General features: G+C 35.3%; 1 protein-coding gene across 1 annotated transcript; it reads right to left on the reverse strand.

The window, feature by feature from the left end:
• Nucleotides 1-934: 934 nt before the first annotated feature.
• On the reverse strand, nt 935-6,447 carry LOC122070234 (serine carboxypeptidase-like 34). The gene is made up of 10 exons (XM_042634359.1): nt 6,162-6,447; nt 3,790-3,897; nt 3,618-3,713; nt 3,422-3,514; nt 3,237-3,325; nt 2,762-3,055; nt 2,537-2,676; nt 1,992-2,084; nt 1,775-1,883; nt 935-1,154 (listed from the first exon to the last, which is right to left on the reverse strand). Exons 1-10 carry the CDS (start codon nt 6,445-6,447, stop codon nt 1,005-1,007), a joined length of 1,458 nt encoding a protein of 485 aa, XP_042490293.1. The 3' UTR covers nt 935-1,004.
• Between the last annotated feature and the right edge of the window lie 7,740 nt (nt 6,448-14,187).

The raw sequence follows: 14,187 nt of genomic DNA on the forward strand, positions 1-14,187 counted from the left end.
ACCTTGTCCCTATTACAAAATACATGGTGTATCACTTGAGCCTTCAATTTTGGATGATATATTTTTAACTTTAAGGCTATGTTTCGAAGCCAAGAAACTTTTGAATTTGAGGGGAGAGAGAGAGAGAGATAAAAATTAAAAATGAAAAAATAAAAAATTGTCAATATGATTCTTGTCTTATTTTGTCTTTTGTACTATTTTCTTAACATACAAACATAGCGTAAGGGACTACTAGGGTTTTCCAAGTGAAGATTGTCCCATTATAAATTGTGGTGATTGGTTAGAACCTAATACAGGTGAAGCTAGATGCATGGACTTCATTTTATCATCAGTTCCTTGTGTCTACTTGGATTTTGGTGTTGCAAGAAGTGTTGAGGAAGCAAAAATCATGACATTATACCAAGGATTGAAAAATGCACGGGAGATGAGATGAGTATATATAGAGATTTGGAAATATTGTGGTTGGATGGTTACAAAAAGGATCTCATAGTGGTTGGCCTTTGAAACTTTTCACTTAATTACAAGACATTAAATTTTAGGAAAAAAAAATTTTTCCCTGGGATTATTGCCTATGTCAGTGCTCTTTTTGTCTATCTCTCTACTTTTTCCATATGAAATGATATCATTGTGCTTTACAAGGAAGAGGAGAGAGATAGGCACATAAATGCTGATAGGCCACGCTCTTGGAAAGAAAACACTTCGAACATTTAGTTTTTTTATGTTTAAGGTGGATAGATCGTTGGTTTTAGTAGATCATAGATTGGCTTGGAATGTTAGATTATCTGAGGCCAAGAGTAATATGTCTTGTCCAATTCTAGAAGGTGCTAACTGAGCCACAACCATGGAAGCAAGTGTTAATAAGTTGATAAGAAGTAGGTTTGAAATGAAATTAACTAGACTAAAATGAAACTTAACTGTGTGAAATCAATGGTTCTATTCCAAATGAAAATGAAATTAAAATACACTAAATTAAATGAGAATTGGCATTAACTCATTATGTATTACTAAAATGGTTTGGATGGGAGCATCTCATTGGCCAGAAAATGCTTAATCAGCTGAAGTGCCTTCCTGGGTACAAAGGTAGGAACTTGATGACCAGCGCCTCTTAAAGTGACAAATGTCAGCCCATCGTAGATAGTAGTCCAACCACCGACCTATATAAGAAATTAAAGTAAATTAAATTAAAAAAAATGAAGAGAAAATTGAATGATAAGAATGTGCTAACCATTTTTTTTCTATGCCAAGGTGGGCCCACCGCTTTGGTGGCCTAGAAGGGGATTGAGCACTCAATGGGGGGGCGGGGGGACAGGGGAATCAAGAAGAGGGTTTCCTTAGCTGAGCACCCAATGTGCATGAGGGAACTCGAACTCAAGTACAAGCCCTGACGAAGCTTTGACAAGGCACAACTAATCAACTAAGTATATTGCCCTTAATTATAAATTTTTCAAGACTAAAAAATCTTCTATGTGCAAATCAAATGCGACACAAATTTTATGAACATATAGACCGCTATATGTCTTTTACTAATATGTCAACTTTCAATCCTATCAAAGTTTGCCAAGTAACAAAATAAAGCTTACAAAATTAACTAAAATCATATATATATATATATATATATATATGATCAAAAGTCTTGTGGACGGGCCGTGCATAGTGCACGGTTGTGCACCTGACCATGGCAAAGCTACTGAAATGACAAAATACTACTCCCCCTATTGTATAGGTCATCAATCCATTATATATATATATATATATATAAGGAAATATTAATTACCTGTTGATGGTACGTATACCATGGAGTCCAATCCTCTTTGATCTTCAAGCCAAGCTTTCTCAGCGTGTATCTCGTCGACGTTACAGGGATTCTACCATCAGTATCTCCACTACCAAAAGTAAAATAATTTAAATTACAAGTAAAAAAGTTAATAATATTATAGATAATTGAGAACAGTCCAGCCAAACAATTATGTAAGTATAAGAAAGTTTATTACCTGAAAACCCATACACGAAGGCCTCCATTGATAAGTTTTCTGATGACTGGGAGCATGGATGGAGGTGCATCCTTCCAACCCATGATTGAGTTGCTATTTTTCAAAGATTTTGTGGGTTAAAACCTTGCATGTAAGTTAATGATATTGAATAGTATTATGCATGGACTAGTAATTAATGGGTTGCGACATCAGCTTGCTCGTCCATTAAAAGTTTAGTCTAGGGTTTGGCTCAAATAAAAGTGTATTTAGTTAAAAAAGGAATAGATTCGAAGCTCCCTTTTATGGCCTCTAGCTATTACAGACAAATTTAACACATGCTTATAAGGACTTGAGAACTTCTCCTTAATGTTTAGCTTTTAAGGTGAGTTGTGTATATACTCAAGTCCAAACAAGTTGTATCAAAGGCAGGTGTGAAAAATCCAGTGTCTTTGAAGACGGAAAAAAATCGCTCAAGAAAGATTTGACTTGGGAATCCTCTTCTAGCATTTAAGGATGAGCTTTACCTAAGTCCCAATAGGCTGGTGGTTGAGTAAGATTAGTAATACCTGCAATGAGTCCATGGATATGGAATATTTTTTGTGACATTAGCATGTAGAGCTTCTTGGACATCTGGTCTATTGAAGTATACCTCTGAGTATTCAGACACACATGGGTCATAACCAGCTGGTTTCTTATTCCACTGATCCTGTGATTTAAGAATATATTACTACATTTAACATAGAGAGACCTCATATATCATCCGTTATAACTAAGTAGACGTATAAACTTACAAATTTCGAGAATAGTTTTGGAGCAACGCCATGGATGATCTTCCGTTGTGTTGTGGTGGTTTTGCTTGTGTCATAAACACATGTAGGAGTGTATAAGCTATACATATCAATAATATCATATACAGAGAAGTATTCATTAAGGGCCTTATCGCATTTCACTGTTGATCGTCCCACTTTGAAATTGCAATTTTGCTTAATGTCATCATAAACTCCATCAGAAATCACGGCATGATCCCAAGCATATTCGATCATTCCGGTCTGGTCTGTATCATCATCCAATAATGCATTGCCAATCTGTATATAAGAATCTAAAAACCCATTAAATCTGAAATTTGGTGTGTGAAAGTATTTTCATAAATTTTTTAATGAGAAATATTATTTTCATAAGTTCTTCAAATCTTTCTCCTCCTAAAGTTAATTAACAAGATTATTTTTGTTCCTTCTTTTTTGTTAAATTTAGTTCAAGAAAACTCACCATGAAACCCTTGAAATTTATGTAATCTTCTTTTGAAACATTTTTATTGGCATCAAAAATCAGCTCAGCTAGTTGGGGAACATAGTGCCCTAAAAATAAGGGGAAACAATAATTAAAAAATGGACAAATATACATATATCCATAAATAAGAAAATTTCTTATGTCTAGGATATGGTTATATATACCTGCATAGCTTTCACCAGAAATATAAAAATCATGAGATTTGTATTGTGGGAACCTCCGAAACCAGTTGATGAGAAACATATAGGAATCCTTCGCTGGTTATCATACATAGTAATCATAGTTTAAACATCAATAAACAAAGCAACACCTTGGAATGAAAATAGAGAAGTTAAAAATTGTACTACTTTAATTAATTACCAGTGATTGTATCCCCAAGTTCATATAAATCCTTGCTGGTATTTGTATAAGAAAATCCGACCCCAACAGGAGATTCCAAGAATAATAAGTTGGCAGCTGACACAATAACCAAAACTTATAATAATTCCATTTATTTATAAATGTTTAAGAGATAGAGTGTATGAATTCTTACCTTTATTCCATGTTTGGTTATTGAATCTGAGCTCTGGGGTGCCCTTTTGCGTCAGGAATGGCCCAAGCTCTTCTGCTGCTCCATACCCAATAGAAGAGCATCCTGGACCTGTATTTTAAGATTATAAAAATAAAAAACAATCAATTTCTTGCAGTTAAATGTTGAACCAGATTGGTTTTTAAACCAGACCAAAGTGGTCAGTCAAATGTTGAACTAAAATGGTTTTTAAACCAGCCCTATCATGGGCTCGGCTTGACAGTTTCAAAATATCTTTTGGCAAAATCCTTTAGTGGATCCTCACAGGCTGAAAATTTACATTACAAAAACTTTTTCTTATATGGTAAAATACAACAGAAATGAAGTAGAAAAAACAAATATAGTAGAGACCATGGGTCAGAAATAAGACAAAATCTTCAAGTGAGAAGGTTCCATAAAAAGCAGAGTGGTCCTGTGTCAGGGATGGGGTTAATGGGAGCATATGCGGAAACATCAATAAGGATTTCCGCTCCCTTTATATCTTGGGGCTGGGTGACGGTGTCAATTACTATGATTCCGGTTTAGTGCAATAGACAGAATGGAGAAATCAAAATCGTACCGTACCGACTCAAATGCATTTTCAATATTGAAACCATACTAACTTGGTATGGTTATGACACCGTTTTTATTTAGTTTCATAAAGGATTTCTTATTCTCTTCGCTACGGTTTTTATATGATTTCATATATACATAATATATAATTAATATACATGTGTATATTCGATTCCATTCAAGAATATGGATCGGTTCATATCAAACGGTTTTGCCTTAGATACCGAAACCATACCATAACAAATAAAATTCATTTTCTTGATATCGAAATCTTATCAATTTTGATTCAATTCGATACAATTTTAAACAGTCGATATCAGTTTTGATATTCGATTTTGATTCCAAATTGGTACCCTTAGGACAGGGGCCACACTACCTTTCAATATTTTTTTCCCAATCTTCATATAGTTGATAACTCATGAAATTACATTACCTAAATGATTTTTAAAGTCCTAGTAAATAGCAAAGTCATTAATTGAAGTTTTTAACTAAGTGAGGAACTGATTAGATGTCTCCTATACAAAAAGATTGCAACAGAATTTTTATTTGTGCCAATAAAGGAAAATACTTGAAAAAATATTTGATTTAATTAAGCTTTAAAATTTAACAAATGACTAATCCAAATCATGTTCACTTTGTCTAACGAATGTTCATGCTGAATAATGAGAATGGTTTCCTAAATGTGGTTCCTAAATGTGGCCATGTACAGTAATTTTTACCAAAAAAAGACACAAACGGATTGAAAATTAGAGAACATTCCTCAAATTACCAATGGCACAGCAACTACCTTAATTTAAAAAAATAAATAAAAAGGAAGCCATTAATTGACATGCCTAGAGAGTCCACAATAGGGTGTACGTAAATTTTGAATCTATGTTAATGAAGGAAAAGCAGGGAAAACGTCTAAAAATTCAACAGATAAAATACAAATAAAATACAAAGTCATTATGAATCGTTTCTATTGTCTTTGAAGAGGAACCTAAATTCTAAAAATCTTTCATGATGATGACATTGATAATATTTTACTATTATATATAGAAATACAAAGAGAAATATCACCTGAAATCAAGCGAAAATAGATCTGAAGACCTAAATTTCCACGTATGAAGATTTTTATACTGATTCAATTAGATTTCCATAGAAGGAAGAAAAAAAAATAAGGGGGGCGAATGCTGTCAGACTACGTAGTGTATGTTAGCACTTTCCATGTTTATCTCTCACCTCCCATACAGAAGTAGACATATTATTTCATTGGAAGAAGGAGAGATAGACATAGTAGGCGCTAGCATACGCTAGGCAACCTGGCAGGGAATTCAATCCCAAAAATAAAAAAGACCTAAAAATTTTACAGTGGCACGCCCTGTTTTATATTGAAGTTCTGTAAAGTAATGAGAGAAAAGAACACGTTTCGGTCGTGTGCTCCTATGCCAGATATAAGGGAGATGAAATGATCAACCCCAAACCCATCTATTGGATGTGTAGGTGTACATTCCAATTGGTCCCATGCTAGCACAGTGGCTACATGACCAGGTAGCGTTCACTCTCCCGTAATGATGTGAAATGATATTAGGGATGAATCATTTTCTCTACTTTATTTTACTTCCATGCCTTTACTTCAAATCAGACAGAGCCTTCAAAATAAACCCTAACCAGATTAGAACGTGTAAGTAAGATTATCCAGATAAGCTAAAACCCACCACTCATTATAAGGAAAATGGGGCACACTTAAGGAGAAAACCTGATCTAGTACCTTATTGTAATCAAGTAGAGAGATCTAATAATACCTCCATTAAGCCACAAAAGGAGAGGTTTCTTCTCAGGCTTACGTGTTGCTTCAAAGAACCAATAGAACAGTGCTCTTCCATGGCTCTTATTCACTGTAACATACCCAGCATATTGTTTGAACTTCACTGGAGGCTGACCAGGAAGCCTGGTAACTCGGTCTGCTTCTTGCTGAGTCAATATGTCTCGCGGGATTTGACTCAGATTAGAACGAGCCACAGCCATGGAAACAAGTGTGAAGAAGCTTATAACAAAAAGAAGCGGACAAGAGATTAGTGATGAAGCCATTGTTAATTCTCTATTCCTTCCTCTGTGTGGTTCTGTAGAATTATATATAGAGACACAAGATACACTAACTAGAATCTTCTGGCTATGGATTTTCTCTCTTAAAAAGGGTTCTTTGTATCTTTGGAATTATTTTCATAGTTTGAAAAGAAATCTACAAATGAGGAAATTTTCCTTTTCTTTTTCATTGAAATAATTGGATATCTATGGGAACTATGAACTATAAAGTGGAACCGATCGTTGGCAATGGTGGGGAAATTTTCTTTGTTAAGGGAATTTGGGAAATTTCCTTATCTAAATCAAGACAAATCTAAGTAATCTCTAAATATGTAGACAGGTAGTTAAAATCCAAATTCGATTTGAATTTGTATCCATATCTAGTCGAAGGATATTCAGATTCAAAATTTGATCATTCAGAAAATAATTATCTGATATGAATAGATATCTAACTAATAATAAAAAATTAAGGGCTAATGATTTTGAAATTCTTGAAGATTCGGCAAGTTGTAAAGAATGAGGGAAAGAGCTAAGACAATTGTGAGACATCGATTGAGAGTATATTGTATCCGTTGGGACGAGAAAGGTCCGGGTTCCACAACTCAGGGATATAAGTGGATAATTGAAAATCCGAATTCGATTGACATTCGTATATGTTCAGGGGTATAGCCAAGGAATATCTAAATCCAATCACATCTAATACATATTCGATCCATAAACAATCCATTTACTTATCTAAATCTAAACTAAATTACAATTAGCGTTGCCCCTCCAACCATTCTATATATGAATTGGTTTGAATTAGTGCGGTTTAGTTAATCTCTCGTCTCATCTTTACACAATTTTGACCTAATGTTTAGTTTTGGAACACAAATTTTTTGCCATAGGTTACATGATAACCATGGTTTTAGTGCAAAATATCGGATCGGATATCTATTACTTTCTAAACCGATATAATATTGATACAGATTGTTACGGCTCAACCTATATCGGACAAATTTTCCCTTGGTTTTCCTAAAAAATCAGATTTCTTGATTGTTTTACCCCTGGTATGTACACTTCCAATGCATGAGATCAGCATAGTACTGAGATCGGTGGCTAAAGTTGCCAATATAAATCACTTGATATAGGCAATCTGATACCAATGCCTCAAACCATGATGAAAACCCTAGCTTGAATTAAGTAACCTGAGTGGGTTGAATCAAACCAAGAACGACCAACTATTTAATTAGTAGAATGGACCCAATTTGAAGATTTAAGACCAACTAATCAACTGTACTAGACCAATGAGGTTGAAGCTAAGTAAATCGATTAATTAGGCCGTATTTGGTAATGCTTCATCATTTTTTTGGGGGGTGGGTTGGGGTGGGTGGGTGGAGAGAGGGTTCCTCAAAAGGCAGTGTAGCCCTCACTTGGAGATAATAATATAGACATTTTAATGTAAGCATGTCTCAATTTGCCTTTACTAACACAATTTTGGAGACAATAAAATTCAATTCTTAGTGTCCTAGCTTTTTTTCTAAACATGCACTACATTTACCTTGTGAGGTAATTTCCCGTCACCAACAACAATGGAAGAATTCTTTCACCAATAGATCATTGCTCCTTCAACAACTTCGTTGAATGAGTGATGATCCAATGGTTCTTACTCAGAGAACCTTTGGGCGTAGCTTCGGAGCTTTATTGAATCACGGTTATAGTATGAATCTAGGTTTTAATCGATTCATGGGGTCTTAACAAGAGAATCCAGATCAATATAATAACTAATTATAGTAGTAATTCGCAGTGCCCACATTAAAATAGAAAGAGAAAATTCAAGAGGATTGTAATGATCAACATAAAAACGAATGCGCTTACTTGATATTTTGGCATTATTATCACAAACATAAAAAAGAATTATAAGAAATTATTGCATTATTGAGTTTAAATGAAAATATTATTTTTCTTGGTAAAGAAGGAAAATAAAACTACTTACCTAATGATTCATTGCTTATATTTATGCCCTATTTCAATTCATTGATCTTGACGAAATTATATCTTGAAATTTCCATATTTAAGTGGGCATCAACTTCTTCAATTTTTGTATTGACGTTTAGAGTCAATTCATGTTCTTTGTTCACATTTGTGAACTTTGGATTGACTCTTTTTGACAATTGCATCAGATATGAAATAAGTCATTCCTATAGCCAATGTGTCAACTAATTGATCAACAATATCGTTGAACATTATTGCTTGAATTTTTGTTCCCTGTAAAATGCAAATGATTTAACAATTAATTGACCTTGAAAATATAAGTTAAAAAAATGAATAATATTTAAAAAATATATTTCAACGTACCTCCTTATCCATTAAATTAATTTATTTTAGCTTTCCAGATCCGTTCAAATTACTGTAGTTAATGATTCCAGTTTTTGTTAGTACGAACACCTTTATTTTCTAATTCTTGTCATTTGCTTTTAATTGATTAATATTGGTTAATACTGTCATCTTTTCTATAAAATTATGTATATTAGTTTAGTGCAATGTATGAGAGATATTGTAATAATTTGCAATAAGATCAAAAGTATTGAAAACATACTACAATTTTGAGTAATGTATTAAACACATTAAACATGTGGCATGCGTCAATAGTAATAACAAATAATTATTTTCACTTCACCCCCAACCTTCACTTGACGGTTTAGATTATAATTAATTGGAGAAAGATGAGTGTCAAGGAAGAGGAAGGTGGTTCCACTTATTATTATAATAATTAAAATAATTATTAAATTTTAATGTAAATCTTTTTAGTGATGCAAAAAAGAATAAATTTAGAATTAATAAAACAGACTAATAAATGAGATATAGGAAAAACAATCTAATTAAACCAGAAATAACGAAAAACTTGTCCATAGGAAATCCCCAAGGGAATAGCCCTAAAGTCCTGATCTACATGCCTTGTTAAACTCTCTTTTAAAATAAAAGTAAATTAAATCATTAACACCTCGTACATCATGGGAGTCAGACATATGTCAAGGGCATGGTAGGGGAGATTGTACCCTTCTGTAAACATTTCACTTTCACATTCTAAGTTTAATAGTAGATGTATCAGTACATCCGACATTGGAGAGAAATTTTACCTTAAAACATACATAAAACTTAAAGCAAAAGCAAAACACTGAAGGACCTCACGAAACTTACAGGATTGTTTGTACTTCTTCTTGTTCCCTTTGTTTGTGAACCTTGGCTATTTTTTTTTTCTTTTTCACTTCTACTAAATAAACAAAAAGAAAGAGTGATGAAGATTGTGAAACAATTCAATTGTAACATAGGGTGGAGACCTATATATTTATAATTATTTGAATTTTTTTTAGTAAGTTTTAATTTACTATTGGTTCTTTTTTTTTTTATTATTGAAATAAATTGGATTCTTACAATGTATCACCCTCCGTAGATCCATCTGGCAGTGATTAAGTACACCAAGGAGATATAACACTTTAACAATAAGCCAATCCTTGTGGTTTGTACCCACATGGCAAGGTTTGAAACCCCAACGACCTCCATATGACGTGGATTTGGGGATGGTGGGTCATACCTTTCACCAGAGAGGAGGAGTATAAAATGTGGAGGAGAGAGACTGGGTACTACAACTCTTGGTAGAAAAGGGATTTGAATACTTGGATAAAGGTGCGAATGAAAACTAACTCAATTGGATAATCAGTAGACCCAACAACAAGCATGTATCTTCTTCTTTTTCTTACACATTTGGGTAAACAGTAGACACAATACAATGTCCATGAGGGACTGGAACAAGAAACAGAGAAGCATGGTAATGAAAAATAGAGGTTGGAACAAATTCTCAGAAAAATTTGCAATACCCTGTATCCTAGCACTTTAACATCTTCAATTGTTTATCTTCCTCAACAATAAATCTACCTTAGCATTTAACCTCTATTTTGTTCCCTTTCCATTTTATTATTTTAGATTTTGGATTGGCATAATTAAAGGTGGTGCATGAAGGCTTTACACTTGTTTGACACCACATTTAGAGGGATGCTTAAAGAAGGTCCTCTTTAGGAAATCATGGATTTTTTGAGTTAGAAGGATAAGAGTCTTCAAACTTCATAAAGGAGGAAGAGTGCAACCAAGGAAACTAATATTCTAAAGTGGAACAAAAGAAACTAATTTTAATGGCTATATAAGTTATGATACTTGGTTTGTGCTTTGTACTAAAAAACATATCATCATGTTTTTCCTGCACTTGGATACACAAAGAGAAAGAAGAAAACAAGCTGAGGACGATGGCAAGCACTCTCATTTCAAACACCCTGGCCACTAGTAATGATGGAGCAGATCCAGTGGGTGAGCAAATTTCGAACACCGGTGATGATGAAGCAGATTTTGAGGGTGCGGGACACAAGCAATTCATCACCTCAGACAACAATGTGATGATGAATCAGATCTTGGCCACCCATGCTAAACAAAATTTTCACAAAGTTGACCTTACGCCCCTTCTCCAACTCATCGAGGAAATTCTCTGGCATTCCACCAGCCTCAAAAGCACCAATATTCATGTATTACTATTTTCATTTATCCTTTTCATAGTCTTATTTTTTCATTATTGCTTATGCTGTTACATTTGTACTTTATTTTGTATAATTAAAAAATATATATGTGTACAGGACCTGCAAGTTTCTTCACTCATGGAAAGCTTGGATGAGAAGTCCCAAAAGGTCGACTTCGTATGCATGCTTGAAGCATTGGCTTACACCATACACAAGATCTCTTGCAAGGTTAGACAGACAGATAGATAGAGCAAATTACTATTATGTAAAACCTTCAAATGCAGGCACTCCAGGTCTCATTGAAATTGTAATACATGTTATTTTCCTTGTTTACCATGTCAGATATCTTGCAAGTGCTTTTGGGGTGGGGATGGGCACTCAATAACAATGGCACTTTTAAAGTCCCTATAAAAATTCTCTTGGGATGCGAAGGTGGTGGTGGCCTTAGCCGCCTTTGTGATCACCTATGGGGAGTTCTGGCTAGTGCAGGAATTCTACCGAACACACCCTCTGGCCAAGTCCATAGCACTACTGAAGCAATTACCAGTCATATTTGAGCAATCGGAGAAGCTGATGCCCATGTTTAAAGTGCTATGGAGACTTATCAATGATATGCTCAATTTGACCAAGTGCATTGTCCAATTCCATGAGCTGCCACCTCAGTACATCTCCCCTGACCAACCACCCATGTCAGTGGCCACCACCCTCATCCCTGTTGTTGTTTACTGGACCATCAGGAGCATTGTCGCCTGCACATCCCATCTCATCAGCCTTATTGATTTGGATCACAAGTATGTCATTTTCATATCTCCCTCTTTTCCTTTTCCATTGTCTATTCCCCTTAATTTCTTTTCTAAGTTTTAGCTCTTTCTTTATTTTTCTTCTATTAAATGATTTGAGGCATGAGTAAATGAATTTTAATCTCTGCTATGACTACTACAATTACAGATCTATTCCATTGACCACTAAAGCGGATGAGTTGTCTAGCTTAACACAAAAGGTCAACAATATACATGAAAATCTGACTAAGAAACTCAATCTTTGCAATCAGCATATTGGTGAGTGAATAATGAGTAGGAATTGCCAAGATCAGTTGATTGAAAATTGATGCTAGCTTCCTCTAAGTTTTTATGTTTTAATACCTTTGTGGTGGTGCATATGAGAAGAAACTGATTGAAGCTTATAACACACTGGTGCAACTCTTTGAAACAATCCATGTTAACAACATGAAGATTCTCAAGGCATTGATTAATTACTCCAATGATGATTTGCAGCTGCTTCTTCATTGCAAAACTGGGATAAGGGTTTGTGCTCTCTCTCTCTCTCTCTCTCTCTCTCTCTCTCTCTCTCTCTCTCTCTCTCTCTCTCTTTCTCTCTCTCTCTCTCTGCTTGTTTTGCATTTGAATATATGCATTGTGATACAAGTAGGTTGGCATTGACGTACTAAGAAACTTCACTGTATTGTTGCTGATATCGGACTTGGACATCTCCCAAGAGGAAATCGTGATTCTGACACAGATCCTAAATCAAAGATCTGAAAGGCCTTGACTTTTTTCTTACAAAGTGGTGTGGCTCCCCATAGTGGACAGGTCCCTCCCATGGACAGAAGCCAGGAAGAGACACTTTGACCAAGACCAACTGCATTCAAATATGTCATTGCCAAACTGGTACTCGGTTTACAACCCTTCCTTGATCCATCCGGCAGTGATCAAGTACACCAAGGAAATATGGCACTTTGATAAAAACGCCAACCCTTGTGGTTTTGAACCGACGTGGCAAGGTTTTGAACTCCAACGGCTTTCATATGACCTGGATCTGGGGAGAATGGGCCATACAGTTTTGGGTCTCGAGATCTTGTTAAAGGAGAAGAGCTTATGGAGGAACCAGACCTGGGGACTTCAACCCTTAGTAAAAAGGGAATTTACATACTTGGATGGAGCTGATAAAAACTTACTCAATTGGGTAAACACCAAACCCAACAATAAGCGTCTTTTTTTTTTTCTTACACAATTTTGTTGCATTGATTAATTCTTGGATTTTTTTTTATAGAATTCCATTGATTCTTAACGTACGTAATTAACAGATAGAAGAAGGCTTCATTTGCCTATATGGACGAGAAGACATAGATTGGATAAGGAAATTGACAACAACAGCAAGAGAGGTGGTGGCATAGGCAACAGGTGGCAGCCCATTCGAGATGATGTACATGGGGAAGAGAAACCCAAATAAGGAGCGATTGAGGAGCAACATCGACATAATCACCAAAGAAAATCTGAGCTATTGTTGGAAAGACCTCACTCTCATCTGGTACTTCTGGATCCGATTGGAAAGCATGTTGTGCTCCAAGTTGGCGAGACAATCGAGAAAGACGACCCTATAATGAAGGGGATCATGAAAATGCTCATCTTTGATGGCAGCGAGCACGGATGGGCATTGATAAGTTAGGGATCGGAAATCATGGTCATAGCCAAGGGGGATATGATCTTGAACTGCTTCGAGGAGTACAACGATAGGTGGAAGAAAAACGTTAAAGTCAACGGTTTCATTACGGCACTCAATGATTACCTGGAGCAGCTGCGCACCCCACATCACTGCAGTCACCTCATCCTGCCGGAGACCGAAGAGCGGATGATCCCCGAGATGCTGTTTTGTACCGAGTGTGGCTGTCCTATGAAGAAGTCTGTGTATTTGACTGCCATGTACAGCTGCTGCAACGATTAGTAGTGCCTCTCTCTCTCTCTCTCTCTCAGCATCACTCCGCTCCAACCTATTAAGATTACCCGACAATCTAAGTCTTTCACTTTACATGTATCACTTAAATTCCTTTTTCCAATTGAAATTTGCAGAAGTTTAATGCAGATAAAGACAAACACTAAAAAAAAAAATGAAATAGGAATAGAAGGTTCCTTTTCTAAGCCCTTACAATAACATGACTACTCAGATTAAGACATGTTTGTCACAATAATAAACATCACACACACACGGGGAATGTGCAAGGAGAAGGAGGCAAATGAACCACGCTGGAGGATTGGAAAGATGCGATGGGCTTCCTACAATGTGAGGAGTTTGATGTTTATTATTGTAACAAACATGTCTTAATAGCTAAGTTCTCAGGACAATAAAAATTTTCAAACAAAAAAAAAAAGGTTAAGTTGGAAAATATTCCTAAAGATCTCTTTTTCTAAGCCCTAACAAAATATCA

This window comes from Macadamia integrifolia, unplaced genomic scaffold (assembly GCF_013358625.1).
Source record: "Macadamia integrifolia cultivar HAES 741 unplaced genomic scaffold, SCU_Mint_v3 scaffold86, whole genome shotgun sequence".
Lineage (NCBI taxonomy): Eukaryota > Viridiplantae > Streptophyta > Magnoliopsida > Proteales > Proteaceae > Macadamia > Macadamia integrifolia.